At 41.1% G+C, this 17,470-nt stretch overlaps 1 protein-coding gene across 2 annotated transcripts in view; it reads right to left on the reverse strand.

The window, feature by feature from the left end:
* LOC124132524 (ras-related protein Rab-37-like) overlaps positions 1-16,706 on the reverse strand; it is a 156,946-nt gene extending 140,240 nt beyond the window's left edge. The window contains exon 1 of one of the 2 annotated variants that reach the window (XM_048392566.1): positions 16,230-16,706. In XM_048392566.1, coding sequence (XP_048248523.1) covers positions 16,230-16,349 — 120 coding nt within the window. In that variant the 5' untranslated portion in view covers positions 16,350-16,706. The remainder of the gene's footprint in view (positions 1-16,229) is intronic. The other variant, XM_048392565.1, reaches the window with a different exon arrangement.
* Between the last annotated feature and the right edge of the window lie 764 nt (positions 16,707-17,470).

Genomic DNA, 17,470 nt, shown 5'->3' on the forward strand with positions numbered 1-17,470 from the left:
AGCCGTGCGAATATGTCCTGTGCTGTCGTAGTGATACGTGGTCGTCCGGATCTTGGAAGGTCTGATAACGGTTACACAGTCTTGTAATGGTGCTTCGTGGCAAGAACTGGCTACAGCTGAAGATGATTCTCCTGTTTGTAGTCGGCCGATGGCATTGCTGCGCTGGGTTTCCATCAGTCGTGTTTTCGCTGTTCACTTGCTGACATATTGTGATGGCATGCAATTGAAAACACAATGTTTTTATTGCCCAACAAGTGATGTTGCACGTGCATACCATGTTGGTGTGTTTCGGTGCCAGGCTTTCAAGTGGTTGTGTTTTTGCGATTTTTCCATCTTTACCCCAAATTACAGCAGTGCCTCATTCTTCCACACAAATCAATTCCAATCCATGCAGAAATGACCAATTCATTTTGGTATTAGTTTTGTATGGATGTCGGCAACACCCAGTCAGATATTTACGATTTTACTACTTTTGCGGGGTGTTTTGTGGCAGGGGATATTATTTCAAATACTATTAAACATGATATCAACTAAATATGTAATTGCGAGTTCGTATAATCAGACAAAATATAAGTAGTAAGTTTTAGACAGGTTTTAGTCCGTTGAGGTACGTCCGCGGTCTACAAATATAATCCAACTGATTGATACAATATCGCCAGTATACATTGTACATTGATATTCTCCAACCATATGATACGACCCTAATGGGAACAAATCTGCAGCCTGATCAGAACTATACAGTTTTGTTAATTTTGAATTTACTACTTAGTCTTCTGTGACTTCTTATTTTCAGCTGCTTTTTGTTCAGATTTCGTCAACACACCAACATATATATGCGATGATTGTGTGTCTGATGACACTGAGTCCACGAATGGTCCAAACTGACACCGCGGAGAAAATCAGGTTTCAAGTAGTGTGCAATTAAGTGTCATTGTAGTGATTGTGCTGCAATAATTCCTAGTGTTAATCCTGTTCAAATAAATATAGACCGCCTCGGTCGTCTAGTGGTAGAGCGTCCGCCCGGAGAGCGGAAGGTCCGGGGTTCGATCCCCGGCCGCGTCATACCGAAAGACGTTAAAAGATGGTACTTGTTGTTACCCTGTCTGCCGCTCGGCATTAAGGGGCTAAAACAAGGACTGGTCGGCTCGGAGTCAGTATACTGTGTCTGAGTGGGGTATTCATGTTACACTGCGGCATGGTATCTCAGTGGGCTAGCACTATAAATCGGCATAAGTCCGGACTAGTACAAGCAGCCACACACACACGTACATGCACGTCGCTATATAAGTGCAATAATCTTGGACGCGACGTTAAACCCCATTTCACTTCACCACCTCAAATAAATATAAGCGTCAAAACCCTTTCCACATTCAGATTGCGATGACATCAGTTGTTCGCAAAAGGATGAGTGTGGTATGACATGATGAATTAAAGACATACTCAACTGATGGAATGTCGCCATTTTCAAAGAAAGGATTACATGCTGATAATCCGCACCCCTCTGTGCCTGATAAAACCCTTTTCCATATTCATAAGAAAGCTTTATCTCATTCAACTCATAATATTGATACAATCTTTCAGAAGATAAAAACTATGATCTGTGTAATGTATACCTTTACACCGCGATAGAAAAAGGTATCTGTGGAATTATTTATCATGATCGATCTGGCATAATGAGACGAGTCCCATTTATCACTAATCACTCCTTTCAACTTTCGCATTGATTTTACTATTATTAACTCACCTTATTGATTATACAGTTTGTTAAGCAAATAAACGTTAGTGCGTTGAAATAACTGTTGGCAGATAATGATAGACAGATTGAAGTCTGCAATGAACGTGTTTGCAGTTCACTCACGATATTATTGTGAGGTAACAACCAAGGTCCCATGACAGGGATGTGAAGTGGATGTGCAGGGGATGAAGATGTATGTCATGCTTGTGTGAAAATGATCACTTATGAAGTACGAGGGTAAATCGACAAGACCGTGGCCTCACATGGAAAATCGTTCAGAATCAGAATTTGTCACGCATTGTTTTTCAAAATAATTTCCTTTGACTTCAATGCACTTGGTCTAGCTATGCTCTAATTGTGTTATTCCTTATAGAAGTCCTCATCTTGGTGAACCAAAAAGGTCAAACGGTGGCACCAGTATCGGTAAAGACTCTCCGATGTGTGATTTGAGTTTTTGGAAAGATTCAGTGGGTGGTAGTCCATGAGAGTAACGGGCAGGGGGTCATTCAAAGCCACCATCTGCAGCTGCAGCAACTGTCACCTATGACTCGAGGACATGAACACTGCCCTGAAGCAAGAGCACACCTGTATGGAGCCTTCTTTGATGTTGTTCCTTGGTGGCTTCTCTGATGTAGTTCTGTGGCATGGTATTGCCCATACATATTCTGATCTGGATAGGCGATCATGATTACCTCCTTACTGTCTCAGACAACTGGAGCCATGACTTTGACCATGGACTCACACTGTGTAACACATCGCAGAACAAGTTGGCTGATAACTGGTCAAAAGATCCCTGGATATTTTTAGTCGAGCCAGCTTCTGATCTGGTGTCAAGATTCTGGGTACTCATTTTCAAGTGTGCCAGTTAAGGTGTACGGTACTGACCCCAAACAAATCCCAATAGTGTCAGCGATCTCCTGTACAGTAACACCTCAGCTACCACCAAACAGTAGACAACCTCCATGTGAGTTTCAGACGTGGCATCATTAGAATGTCCAGAACGGTAATCTTCTGTGCTAGTTTAGCCTTCATTAACTTCAGACCCCATTTCTTAACATTTGAATACTTGTAAGAACACAGTCATCCCTTAACATGCTCTTCATATATGTCCCTTGGTGGCATGCCCCTATTTATGCAGGTATTAATCACAGCTCTTTTTCTGTTCCTCGAATTTCGCAGTTTCAGTCATCCAAGACAATTTATAATTGAAATGTCGATTGATCCATGAACCCAGTAACAACGCCTATGTTATGACCTGCTGCCAAGGTCTAATTACACCTTTTCTTCAGCTGCATCCCCATCAAATATCAAGCAAACCACGTCGGCTATCCGACAGTCAATAAAACGTAAGGGTGCGCAAGGCAATAAATTGTTGAATACCTAGATGCTAATTAATAATCGATACACTCGATATGGTCGCCACCTTAAGCCTGTTTCGTGTGTAACTCTGTGTTACTAAGACGTTCGCTATTCGATACGGTGGTGATGCTCCTTACCCCAGCCAGAAGCCTCTTAGATCACTCTCAAAGGGTCGTTTCAATGTTACGTTGATTTAAAGTCTATTGATGTCAGTGCGCATGTAAATGAATGGTTGTAATTCAAACGTATTTTACAACTTAAAACGTTATATATTATACTGTGGTTTAAATGAGAAATGGAGAAGATTATTGTATTTAATAAATATTATTTTCTTTACATTTATATTTCACATCAGAATACTTTACTAATGTTATAAAAGATTCATGTTCATGAATAATCGAACAAAGTCCAAGCTTCCACGATATTTAATGTTCGAAAAAGTCCATACAAATGTAAATTCAGCTGTACTGATTGAAGAAAACGACCAAATAATTGATGATAGCTTTTCAAGCTTGAATGCTAAGTGATCATGGCACCAATCTCCTTATCAACGGTCACCTTTTATTAAAACAAACTATTACATCTCGAAGTAATTCCTACCATAGAAATTCGATCAAACTGCGTGAAAACCAAACCATTAACAGTCCCAACAAAGTAGCTTGTAAACAATACATCAAAAGAGTAGGGCCTTTAGTAGCCGATGGTGAAACCAGCCCACGAAAATAGGGTACTGATCAATAAAACCTTGATTGAAAGAAGCTATTATCGACCGTCAGAACAACTCGCTCTTCTCAGTAGATGCTGAGTCTGCTCCTGGTCTGGACAGTGTAAACAAAGTCGGCCAGTCAGTCACTGACGAAGCAGATATACAAATATCCTGGACGGAGAATCACGTCCTTTCATCACGTTGGACGCGTTGGTATCTTATAGCGTTCGTGCTGATGTTTTTGTCAAAGACAAGACAGTGGTCGGTGGCCCAGGCTCTGACTGTGTCCCAGTTGAGATCTCAAGTGCGGATGGGTGTAGTATTGATATGTATCAGTGATAATGGCTGGAGGTGTGCTTGCTGTGAAGAAGCAATTTCGTTATGTCATCGAGGGTCAGGCAAAGCGCTGAAGGTTTTGACAATTTTGGTTATTGTATAAGCTCTTAATAAACTACCGGGCAACAGAAAGTAAACATATGAAAATTGGATTTGACCAACAAATTACAAACGTTATCCAAACGGTACGTGGTTGAAAGCAGCCTCCGAAACACTGCAACTTAAGGTCCACAACACAATTGTTATATCCGTATCAAATGCATCACTCTCGAATAACCTATTCGTGTTAGTTTCAGTTACAGCCACCATCAAACACGGCGGTATACTTTCTCTTGTCAGGCAGTCTATGAATACATCTACATGAAAATTATTTTTAAGTTTCTCTTTTAAAAAACTCATTAATATTTCAGAAACTGCGTTATAGTAAAAATAATGCGAAAACAAATGTTGATCAGCTGCTTCTCTACTGTGACCATCGTGGTGAATAAGTTAAGGACGAATACCATTTTGTACAAGTCTGTTCATATTATAAGCAAAGTAGAAATACATTTATTTAACAATATTACCATAAACATCCTTCTCGTCAAAAATTAATTGAACTTATGTCCTCTACAACATATTCAACAATCAAAGGTCTTGCTTTATTTCTGAAGACAAATTTGGAAAACACAAGAAACAAACAAACATAATTATGTATTATGTATTACGTCACATATCATGAAAAAAAGAGTAAATCAATTGTGTGAGATCCACAAATAAATTACTCTGGGGCTCGAGGCTTCCAATACGGAAATAAAGAATCTTGGGAATCTTGAAATTAGTATTTCCGGGAAGAATAGGTTATTATCCCGGTGCCCAGTGTTGCTCGTACTAATTATAATGATTGAGTGGTTACAATGTGCACCTTCTCTGGCTGGTAAGACTTAGATTTACATTAAGAAGATAAACTAACATAGTGTCTCACGCCTACACTTACATACGGTATACTTACAAATTTACTTGTACATTTTTTAATTTTGTAGTCAGTTTAGTCAGTTATTTTTAAGTGTACATCGCATGCCCATCAAAACATATACATATGTTAGGGTTTAACTTGCCAGCTAGGGAAATCAGTTGATATTCTCTAAACTAAACATTACCTCATTTAATATAACATGAATCAATAATAATAAGTCAATAAATACATAGAGCGAATATCGACAGGGGAATTTGGTATGACATATATGAGTACAAGTCGATTAGGTCGGTTTCCGAGGCTTTGTAAGAGCGGCACTGTTCCTGTATGGCTTAAAGTGACGTCAAGCTGCAGCGTTGCTATGAAAATGGCGTCACTGCTTAAAATGTTTAACGTAAAATGAAACAAAGAGAGTTTAATACTCATTCTAATGTTTCGAGACAAAGCCGTATCTCCTGTTGGAACCAGTAGTGTATAGCAAATTAGATACACCGAAAGATCATGTCTACAAACTGGCATGATCTCCAGATATAGAAACAAATTGCTTTGGAACTAACGCTGAAGATTAGCAGCAACAGTATATCGTTAGTGTCATGGACTAGAAAACCCAAGAGTAACGTTATGACGCTGTGTGCGCCGAAGTAATTAATTGACACCGGATGTTCTTAAACGCCTTGCCTCTGGAAGCATACGTGTGTTTTTTAAGCAGTGGGGAAAATGAAAATTGATCGTCGTGTGCTGAACAAACAGGCATATGAATGAATCTGGAAATTATGTTGGAGTGGCTGGAGTTAATGTCCCCAAAGAAAACAGTCGATATGTTTTATATGAACGTGTAAGATGCATTAGAGATCTTGACCTTGAAATATCAACATCCATCCTAGCAAAGAATAATTATACGAAAAAACATCAAATTCAAATTATGTTCAAAAACGTTACATCCACCTCAGTCACCTCATTTCAGTCTCGGCTCCCCGAGGATCATGCAACCCTACAAGGAACTTCACCATCTTGACCTATCTGGTACCGATCTGGGATTGAGAACAGAGAGGCAGTTTCATCTTTCAAATCAACTTGCCCAATGGGGATACTGCCATCATTCAGTGTGGGAAGTAATTTGTGACTCAGACACCCTCAGCAGTTAGCCATCTAACCACTGCAAGTAGCGTTGCTGAACGTCGCAGCTTTATTTTGATCTGCGTTATGTACAGAGGTACTCTTGGGCACAGGACACAGATAGGAAGGTATGCCAATGTCCCGTAAATTTCTCTATCTCGGTCTAGTTCAGTTGGCTATAAGAGTATTGACATAAGTATAAATGATAAAATCGAATTTGTCGGGTTGTCTAATTGACCAAGTGTGATCGACTGTGTGACAACCGCCATTGATATACTCCAAGGTGTATATTCTGCATCATCAATGAAGTTAAACTTCCACGAACGTTTAAATATTCTCTTCGGTAGAACATAAAGATAATAAAGGCATTTATTTTGCGCAATATGCATTGATATGTCTGATCCGGATACCCATAACAGCAAATATGACAATGATGATATCCTGAAATTTACAAATACTGTTTCATATTTCAAATATACAGTGATGACAAGCCAATTGTGATGTTACAACACACCTAACATCATACTGTTTCACGTCGATTTGGGCAGTGTTCCATTAATATGGCACGGGAGCACCAAGAATGGGCTTTAAACCATTTTGCCGCCTGGTGAAGCCAACGTCTTCAGCACTAAAGTCTGGACTACTCCTCCTTCATGACCAACCAATGTAATAATGTGGGTCGTGGTGTTGCACGACATGATTTGATGTTTTGGGGGTGGTTGTTCAAAATTGTGTGACGTCATGTATTCACTTAAGAAGATGGACACGTGGGTCATCGTTAAATAGTTGACATGGAGTTTGACATCCAGGGTTACGTTATGTAATGTGCCTTCCAGTTACTTTATTAGTATTTAGATAACTGTAATTCATAACATATAGTCTTGGCACATTTTAGATATAAAGTGCCGGGTGAAAGAAAGTGTACACCATTGTTTGTTGGTGGCTAAAAATGAAACAAACAAATAGTTATTCGATGGTGCTGGTGATAGTGTGGACCTTTTGTTTGCAGTGTTTCGGCGACTGTTTTCAGTCTATTAACGTTTTGATAACGTTTGTAACATTTTTGTCTAATCCAAGTTTCATGGTTATACTTTCGTTTGCCCAGACGTTTATGTTAGACATTCCGCCAAGTTTGAGGAGTCTGTCAGTGCTTGATGAAAAGACTGAACATATTATATTTGAAAAATTAAGATACAGCAAATTCGAAACAAAATAGCTCAAAACTAATCGGCTTGAAATGAACACTTTAACCACGTGAACATGCAAGATATTGTTCAGTTTTGTCCACACAAATCAAGACTTCTCAATTAAACAATCAAAGACATATTTACGTGTGCACATCCCCATGCCCGCTTCCTCCACAAAGAAAGCAGCGTGTATTAACACTAGACAAACTTCATTTTGATTTGCTATTGTGGCACGTTCGACAAAGAATCATCATGCACAGACGAATCATCAGCAAGAACGATTAAATATGAATACAGGAATCTCACACGGAGAACAATCGATATGATTCTCCTCAGACATATCATCACGAACCACAAAACCAGATTCTTCTTGATAACACAAGTCGGCAACAAAATGTTAATCGCATCAATGCTCAATACCAGCATCCCCTTCGGCGAACAAAGATCCTTCGTGGGCTGCCCGATCCTCTCAGGGTAATACCATCCCTGGCTTACACTTGTGCAGGTCAAACATTGAGCAATCGCCCTTCCTCTGTTCAAATAAACGAGGATTAACGTCCACAAGTGGTGGGGTGGTAATGTGTATTGGCGTCTCCCAGAATCGGTCTGCTAGTGGCAGGGACTAGGATGGAATCAATGTCCTGTCGGCCAACCTGGAGAGGGAGTAGTAGGATTTGTTCTCTGGCATTTGACCTTCACCACAATAACAATCCCGGTCATCGAGTGACTCAGTGAGTTGGGTTTAACGCCGCTTTATATTCACCTGGTATATCCGACCCGTGAAGATCCGGGGTAGAATAGGACTTCAGCAACCCATGCTTGCCGAAAAAGGCGATGTTGCTTGTCGTAAGAGGCGGCCAACGGGATCGGGTGGTCAGGCTCGCTGACTTGGTTGATGCACGTCATCGTATCCCAATTGTATGGATCGATGCTCATGATGTCAGTCACCGGATTGTCTGGTCCAGACTCGATTATTTACAGGCCGCGGCGTTAAACAACAAACAAACGAACAAAACCTGGTATATCCAGTTTGAATAATTAAGCTAAGCAAAACCAAACCTTGACTATCTGTTTTCAGTTATAATTACATTTATAACAATTACATATTACAGTTACATTGACATTCGTCATTGATACTATGCATGTAGTTGATTTAATTTATACTGAACATTAACCTTTTATGTCTTTGTTCTTTTAAGTTTTTGTTCTTTAAAGGAGACATTTTAAAACAAAAAGTATTGTGAGAGTCACACACGACAGTCATAATATCCCAACGGCTAAGGCGTTAGGGGACCGGAGTTGGTATACTTAGGTGCGTCCATTTGTTTCACAATAGGGGTACATCTCTAGGACAGGGTCATGGGTCAAGGCGGACATAAGCGTTCAACCAAATTCACTCTCTCCTAACTAACCTGCATGGCTGTGTACCCCCTTGTCAGTGACAGTATACCTCGTGTAGTGAACAGAGGGGGCACACATCTGTGGGCATCGAACCCGTTGTCAGGACAGGTGAAACCCTTAACCACTTACCTACCCTAACGTCCTGACAGCTCACGAACAAATTACTTTACAGTAAACTACGGTTATAAGGAACTTAAAGGGACGACTAATTTTAGTTCGTAATAACCGTAGTTCGTTATAAGTGTATATACAGCATATACACAACAAATGGCCGGGACTAAAAACTAAGTTCGTTATATCGATCAGTTCGTTATAAACGTGTTCGTTACAAACGTAGTTTACTTTATATACAACTTCAGCGCACAGGTGGTGTTATTCAAGATAAATTGTGCTACTATGACGATGAAAGACAATATTTGGCACAAGAGTCTCATCAGTAGAGTCCCGTTTTGATATTTCTTCCTTCCTATAAACAATGACTACTCAACGTGTTGAATTATACGAATTACTTCTGAAATATTGACTGTTCAATTGCTCCGCCTAAGAGCCAATCCGTCAATCTGTAACTGCACTGTTCGTCCGTCTAACTGAGGCAGGGATGGTTGCTGTATTTGGACAGCCTGTTCCTAGACACAACAACAACTGGCAGTCAATAACAAAGGGCCTGCCTCTGTTAATCCATGCGGTTTGCTGCGATCAATGACTTCACATGTACAGGGCTCTGTCATTCAATTAACCAGTGGTTCCATTCGCTCATGTCCGTGATGTCAAGGCTGAGAGTGACCAGATGTGGCACTAATAAGATCACCAATGGCACAGAGGGATATATATTTTTGATGATGTTATTAACATTTAAGACCCGTGATAATCTGGGGTAGAATAGGTCCTCAGAAACCAATGCTTGCTGTAAAAGGCGACTTTGCTTGTTGTAAAAGGCGACTAACAGGATCGGGTGGTCAGGATCGCTGACGTGGTTGATGCACGTCATCGTATCCCAATTGCGTGGATCGATGCTCATGATGTCAATCACCGGATTGTCTGGTCCAGATTTGATTATTTACAGACCGCGGTCATATAGCTGGAATATTGTTGAGTGCGGCGTTAACAACAAACAAATATGTATATTCAGTTTCTTCATTTTATTTGCTTATAAAATCGATGAAAGGGGTGTGTGATTGTTGTGTGGGTGATTTACTGTGCCGCCGTTTTTTCAAGGCTTGTCAGACCGCCTCCGTGGTCTAGTGGTAGAGCGTCCGCCCGGAGAGCGGAAGGTCCGGGGTTCGACACACACACACACACACACACACACACACACACACACACACACACACACACACACACACACACACACACACACACACACACACACACACACACACACACACACACACACACACACACACGTGCATGCACGTCGCTATATAAGTGCAATAATCTTGGACGCGACGTTAAACCCAATTTCACCTCACCTCACCTCACCTCAAGGCTTGCCAACTTCATATGAGATTTGGTACCCCTTTTCGCAATATTCCAGCAATATCACAGAGGAGGAAACCAGAAATGGGTTTCACACATCGTACCCATGTGAACTCTTTTGCCACTTGACACCCCATAGACCAATTTGGTGAAACCATGGATACGGGATTAGTGGGGACAAACAGCGAATTGCGGCGCCTTTTTCCAAAATGACGTCCACTCACTCACTTGATATACTTTATTCACGAGAGGTGATCGGGGATCAAATGTAAATTTCATTTATACATATACGGCTTTCGTTGGGACCAAAGATTCGGTAAAGTGGTTCAAAATAAGTTGAAATTACGCACTTGTAAGAATGAAAATGAAACATTTTGTGCTGAAGACATGCGCCGGAAATACAACAAGTCTAAGAAGTAAGGAAGTGACAACTTAAAAGGATAGAACGTCAGACTAATCAGAAATGTCGTTTGGTTTGAAATAACGTTATAAGAAATGACATCAAAGCCTTTCTTGAAATATCAACTACTTCAAGCTGGCATTTACAAACCAAATTAAGTGCGTTTTGAACAAGTTTAAATTGAGTGACAACGCTCAGGTGATAAATTTTAATCTTGCTATCAGCAGCTATGTTTTAATTAACATCATAGGAAGCAACGTGATCCACGTCAGGCATCATATAAAAGTCTGACATTGAAGCTGCGTTCTAAGGGGTTGACACCCGTTATTTGAAGTATCACAGACTGGTGTGTTCATGCTGCGTTCTTTGGGGTTGACACCCGTTATTTGAAGTATTACAGACTGGTGTGTTTATGCTGCGTTCTAAGGGGTTGACACCCGTTCTTTGAACTATTACAGACTGGTGTGTTCATGCTGCGTTCTAAGGGGTTGACACCAGTTATTTGAAGTATTACAGACTGGTGTGTTCATGCTGCGTTCTTTGGGGTTGACACCCGTTATTTGAAGTATTACAGACTGGTGTGTTCATGCTGCGTTCTAAGGGGTTGACCCCCGATATTTGAAGTATTACAGACTGGTGTGTTCATGCTGTGTTCTAAGGGGTTGACCCCCGATATTTGAACTATTACAGGCTGGTGTGTTCATGCTGCGTTCTAAGGGGTTGACATCCGTTATTTGAAGTATTACAGACTGGTGTGTTCATGCTGCGTTCTGAGGGGTTGACACCCGTTATTTGAAGTATTACAGACTGGGGTGTTCATGCTGCGTTCTAAAGGGTTGACATCCGTTATTTGAAGTATTACAGACTGGTGTGTTCATGCTGCGTTCTAAGGGGTTGACATCCGTTATTTGAAGTATTACAGACTGGTGTGTTCATGCTGCGTTCTAAGGGGTTGACCCCCGATATTTGAAGTATTACAGACTGGTGTGTTCATGCTGTGTTCTAAGGGGTTGACCCCCGATATTTGAACTATTACAGACTGGTGTGTTCATGCTGCGTTCTAAGGGGTTGACATCCGTTATTTGAAGTATTACAGACTGGTGTGTTCATGCTGCGTTCTGAGGGGTTGACACCCGTTATTTGAAGTATTACAGACTGGGGTGTTCATGCTGCGTTCTAAAGGGTTGACATCCGTTATTTGAAGTATTACAGACTGGTGTGTTCATGCTGCGTTCTAAGGGGTTGACATCCGTTATTTGAAGTATTACAGACTGGTGTGTTCATGCTGCGTTCTAAGGGGTTGACACCCGTTATTTGAAGTATTACAGACTGGTGTGTTCATGCTGTGTTCTAAAGGGTTGACATCCGTTATTTGAAGTATTACAGACTGGTGTGTTCATGCTGCGTTCTAAGGGGTTGACACCCGTTATTTGAAGTATTACAGACTCGTGTGTTCATGCTTCGTTCTTGGGGGTTGACACCCGTTATTTGAAGTATTACAGACTGGTGTGTTCATGCTGTGTTCTAAGGGGTTGACACCCGTTATTTGAAGTATTACAGACTGGTGTGTTCATGCTGTGTTCTAAGGGGTTGACACCCGTTATTTGAACTATTACAGACTGGTGTGTTCATGTTGTATTCTAAGGGGTTGACATCCGTTATTTGAAGTATTACAGACTGGTGTGTTCATGCTTCGTTCTTGGGGGTCGACACCCGTTACTTGACGTATTACAGACTGGTGTGTTCATGCTGCGTTCTAAGGGGTTTACACCCGTTATTTGAAGTATTACAGGCTGATGTGTTAATGCTGTGTTCTAAGGTGTTGACACCGTTATTTGAAGGATTACAGACTGGTGTGTTCATGCTGCGTTCTAAGGGGTTGACATCCGTTATTTGAAGTATTACAGACTGGTGTATTACAGACCAGTCATTCCAGTTGCTCTAATTCCCGAATGCCTGTGCTATGTGTGAACCAAGTTCTGCGAGTCATACACCTGGGTGATTCTTCCATTCATAATCAAGCTTGCCGTCAGCTAATGCCTCCGAATGCATTATGTATTACAGTGTAATCAATACTCGTCACTTGTATCATCACCAGATGTAATCCACATGCCTTGATAAAAGCATGGCCGTTGTTGTAAAGTATGTAACGGAGAATGCTTACCACACTTCTCATCATCACGAAATGATGTATTCAAGCTACGCGATGTATTACAGACCGGTGTGTTCATGCGGGGTTCTAAGGGATTTACGGGGGCACGGGTGGCCCAGTCGTCTAAGGCGCCGCGATTCGCTGTGCAGAGTTGCGTCCCTTGGACACGCCAGAAACCTATGATTGTGGGTTCGAATTCCGGTTCGCCCCGATTATGTTTCTAGATTTGTCAGCACCACACCCGTGCTCGTGGGTTTCACCGAAATGGTAAACGTCTGAGACCTGCATCACTTCGGGCTTTCCTCCCACATTAAGCTGACACGCCGTGATAGAACTGGAATACTGTTAAAAGCGCCGTTAAACCCAACTCACTCACTCTGTGGGGTTTACACTTGTTGTGTGATGTTTTAAAGACTGGTGTAATCATGCTACATCCCAACTGAAAATATGGACAGCTTGAACATTGTACTGGTGCTTGGCAATAAAGATTCTGTTGGCGTGTGTACGCGATTACATTATTAACACTGCGAGGTGCAGTGTACCTTGCGTGACATTATTTTATGCATCTAACTGCAACATAATGTTCCTACGCATTACAGAAACAGATAGCAGTGCAACACACACGCACGCTCGCATGCACGAACGCACATACACACGCACACACACATATGCACACACATATACACGCACGCACGCACGCACGCACGCACGCACGCACACACACACACACACACACACACACACACACACACACGCACACACACACGCACGCGCGCGCGCGCGCGCGCACACAAACACACACACAAGCAGGCACGTAAGTCCATCGTCTCATCGTGACATAATTAGCATGAGATCCTCAACGCCCACTATCCTTCACTGCTACTTTCTATTGATCTGATTTGGAAGTGACATTGATGCTATGCATATTGTATGTGCGTGATTCGACAGTATTCGTCCGCACCACTGTTCACATCAAACATTCATGGTGTCCTTGCTTTAGTCCATTTATCTTCTTGTCAGATCATGCGATGACATTTTACATGAAATCATCTATGCTGCAGAGACACACTTTGCCAGTTACGTCAATGCAACAAAATGTCAGAAAGGTTAATATAGGTATGCATTAATATAAGTAAATATATGTGTTTGTTTAACATTCACCTGACACGGTAAATCCTTACATAAACTGCCGGGCTAAAGAAACTGCTTGATGTTTGTTAAAAGATAACAAACAAGAAATGGTTATTCGATTGTATCCTAGTTGTGCTTAGGGTCTTAAGGTTGCGGTGTTTCGTCCACTGTCTTCAGCCCAGTGACGTTTTCATAAAGTTTCTGGCCAAATCCAAATTTCAAGTGTGTTCTTTCTTTTAGTGTAGTTAACAGTAAACTCGGCGTAGTGGAATAATTCAGACTTATGCCACAGTCATGTTTAGGATAACAGGATGTTGGGGATGTACCGGGTATGGCTGCCTGTGGCGAGGGTCAAGTCACCATGGTAACAAAAGAACAATTGTGTTCTGTAGTACAAACCTCGGTGCATAGCATTGTACACAACCTGAATGGACTGATAAAACAGAACGTGAATTATTGATTACGGAATTGAAACAAGACATCAAGGGATTTTAAAAAAGGAATATGATACCATGCTATCCGTTATCCTCGCAATATCTTGGTTCTGCTAAGATGTGACCTTTTCAAATATTGATATCGCAACTGTCCTATATGAAAGGTCAGAATCGATGACATTCTTTGATATTGTTGAAACATAACATGGAGCTCATTGAGCATACAAAAAGTATCCGCTTATTGGTTACAGCATGCATATGCAATTCATTTAATTATGCCTGCATTATGCATGGTGGTGTGTCAATTACAACTGTAACCAGCCGATCTAAATTGCATTCAATCTAATCTAGGTTTCTCTATCATGATGGAAGAGTCAGCTGGGTTCTCCTAGTGGATGCCCCATGTGGAGTTTCCGGGTTAGAATAGGTCCCAGTGCTGGTCGTAAGATGCGCCCAAACAGATTATGTGGTCAGGTTGTGGTGATTGCGAGTCATCATACCCCGACGACGTAATTCATTTGTTGATGATATCAATCACTGCATTGTCTGGTCCAGACTCGATTATTTACATATTGTCATATGGCTGGAATATTGCTGTTTGCGGCATTAAATGACAAACGAACAAACATAAATATCACAGCACATAAACGGATACTTGTACCTTTCTTGTTCATCTCATGGTAAGATGCATGGCGAAAAGTATCAAATGTGTCATGGAGAGTCGAAAATGCATGCAGATGAACCAGGAAAGCGTTTACCCAAGGGTCATTTCGTTGAAAAATTTGAGATAAAATTAAGTAAACATTTGAAAGTGGTTTCTCTGCATCCTGCCATTCAGATAGCATTACACCCTTAGGTTAAAAAGCAGTTTGGGGCCATATGGTATTACGTTCCGTTTTCACGAAGTTTAATAGTTATCCAACCCTAAAATAACCACCTCCTGGACCTATTCATGAGTCTGCACGGAAAGCCGAGGCCTTAAAAAAAGGTGTTATCTCAATGTTCGCGGGAGTATTTTCGTCTCTGATATACATTATTTAATTCGACTGTCTGCGTCAAGGAAGGGCTTCTCGCATATTCTTATGTAGAAATGTTGCAATTTTAAATACCTTATATAGGTAAAGGGGTATTGATAATTTAAAATTTTAAATTATAAATTAATAAAAAAGGTTTGAAATGTATGATGAATTTGAAGGTCAGGAGACTCGTTCTTTACAATTAATGATAGACGTATTGAAAACATAAGTGCAAACGTCCTGTTTATAAGCATGTCCTCACTCATGGAGTCGCAGAAAAATTGACATAGATGCTTAGAATCAGCCAGCAAGTCCTTCTGTGTAATCTATAACAGTCTGAGTGCTAGTCAATGTCTGTTGTTCGTGGAGAACCAGACAAGTCCATTAATATGAAATGAAATCCAATTACGCCATGTTAATGCACGTACACGACAATAAGACAAATGCTTATAAAGATCCAACGAGATGGTCATGAGGTACAAACACGTTCCATATGTACGATGCGATGAAATCAACATGAAATTGACATTATTTGTATTACGTCTTTCACGTTGAATCTGCAAGGGATGTAGTGAGATTGACATGCATGTCAGTATCTGGACTTCTGGCATGTTGGAGTATTTGCTTTGTGGAACTGAAACAATAAATGTTATTTTCACCTCTCCAAATGCGTCAGTCAAAACCAATAACACCGCTTTGAGGAACCAATGAAATAATACATGCTTGAATAAGTGCGGTCCAAAATAGACCGTTCACTGGGAATAGTTGCCATAGTGTTACGCGATATTGATCTCGAGAAAATACCCATGTACAAAGAGAACTGACCTTGTGAATAGCCTCTTCGTCGTACGGTTCCGGGTGAATACTTTGAAGTTCATCCCCGGGTAAAGAGGTAGGTCTCCCATTTTGAGCAATCCTTAGGGACCCAATGTCGGAAGCAGCCATAATCGAATTTTTTCACACACACAAGAGCTCCTATCCTTTGTGTTTAGCAAAGAAACATTATTATCGCACTTATTGATTGAAAATAATCCAAAGCTTTCTCCGGAATGCCAGTTCCAATAATCCCGGAAAACAAGGAGCGTTTAGTCCAGCTGAGAATCTACTCGACGGAAGCGGTGGACTTGCTCATAACCCTACAATCCTCTCGTGAATTACTGTTACAAAAACCTGCTGACTAGGTGTCTTCTTGAAGTGAGAGCAGTGTTAAAATACACCAACTAGCATCCAATTCAAACCTCGTCTCAGAAACGTCCTCGCGAGATTCTCGTTTGACTTTGGTTTGCAGGAACCATAGCTCGAATAATGGAATTAGCTCCGTCTATAGTGTTGAATCTATCAAAGGGAGTTAACTGCAGATGAGCAGATTAAATTATCAAACGTTATCGATTGGTATTGTCCGCTCGCAGGAGATGGCGGCACAGAGATCATTAACTAGCGTACCTACAGAAGTGGTAAAGCGTATGGTTCAGAATACTGTAAGCGTTAAACAGTGATAGGAACCGCGTTTTACCATATTTCTGAGATAGATAGTACCATTTTCAGTGCCCGTGTTCCAGCTGGGAATATTTTCTGCTCATCATCAAAGGGGGACAACCATGAATGGTTCTCTGGCATCGACAAGGCGATCAATGAGTTTCGATTTAGTCCCCGCGATATGATTAGCATGTTGTAATTTCATCAACAAGACACGATGTTGCTTTTATTTACTCCTGTTCTGTTTCCATGGATACGTGTGGGGCCAACTGCCCCACAGAGGACACTGTGACGTCACGGGATAGTCTAGGGGGTTGTCTTGACCCTGGGTACCTCGATCTGTGATCATTAAAGAAGACAAGCATTCCAGTTGTTGACCGAGTAGCGTATGTTCACACATTGGACTAACAAGTCCATGACAGTAATTTCAAGCAGAAGAGTGCAACACCAATGCCATTCATAGCGCCGTGATAAATCAAATTCCACGTGTGAGAATTAAATGGATAAGGGTGTTTGTTAAATATATTATCAAGTTAGACGGAGCTACATGATTTATCAAACAGATTAATGGTACAGAGATCGTGGGCTTT

Source organism: Haliotis rufescens, unplaced genomic scaffold (genome assembly GCF_023055435.1).
Source record: "Haliotis rufescens isolate VD_foot unplaced genomic scaffold, xgHalRufe1.0.p SCAF_11, whole genome shotgun sequence".
NCBI classification, from domain to species: Eukaryota; Metazoa; Mollusca; class Gastropoda; order Lepetellida; family Haliotidae; genus Haliotis; species Haliotis rufescens.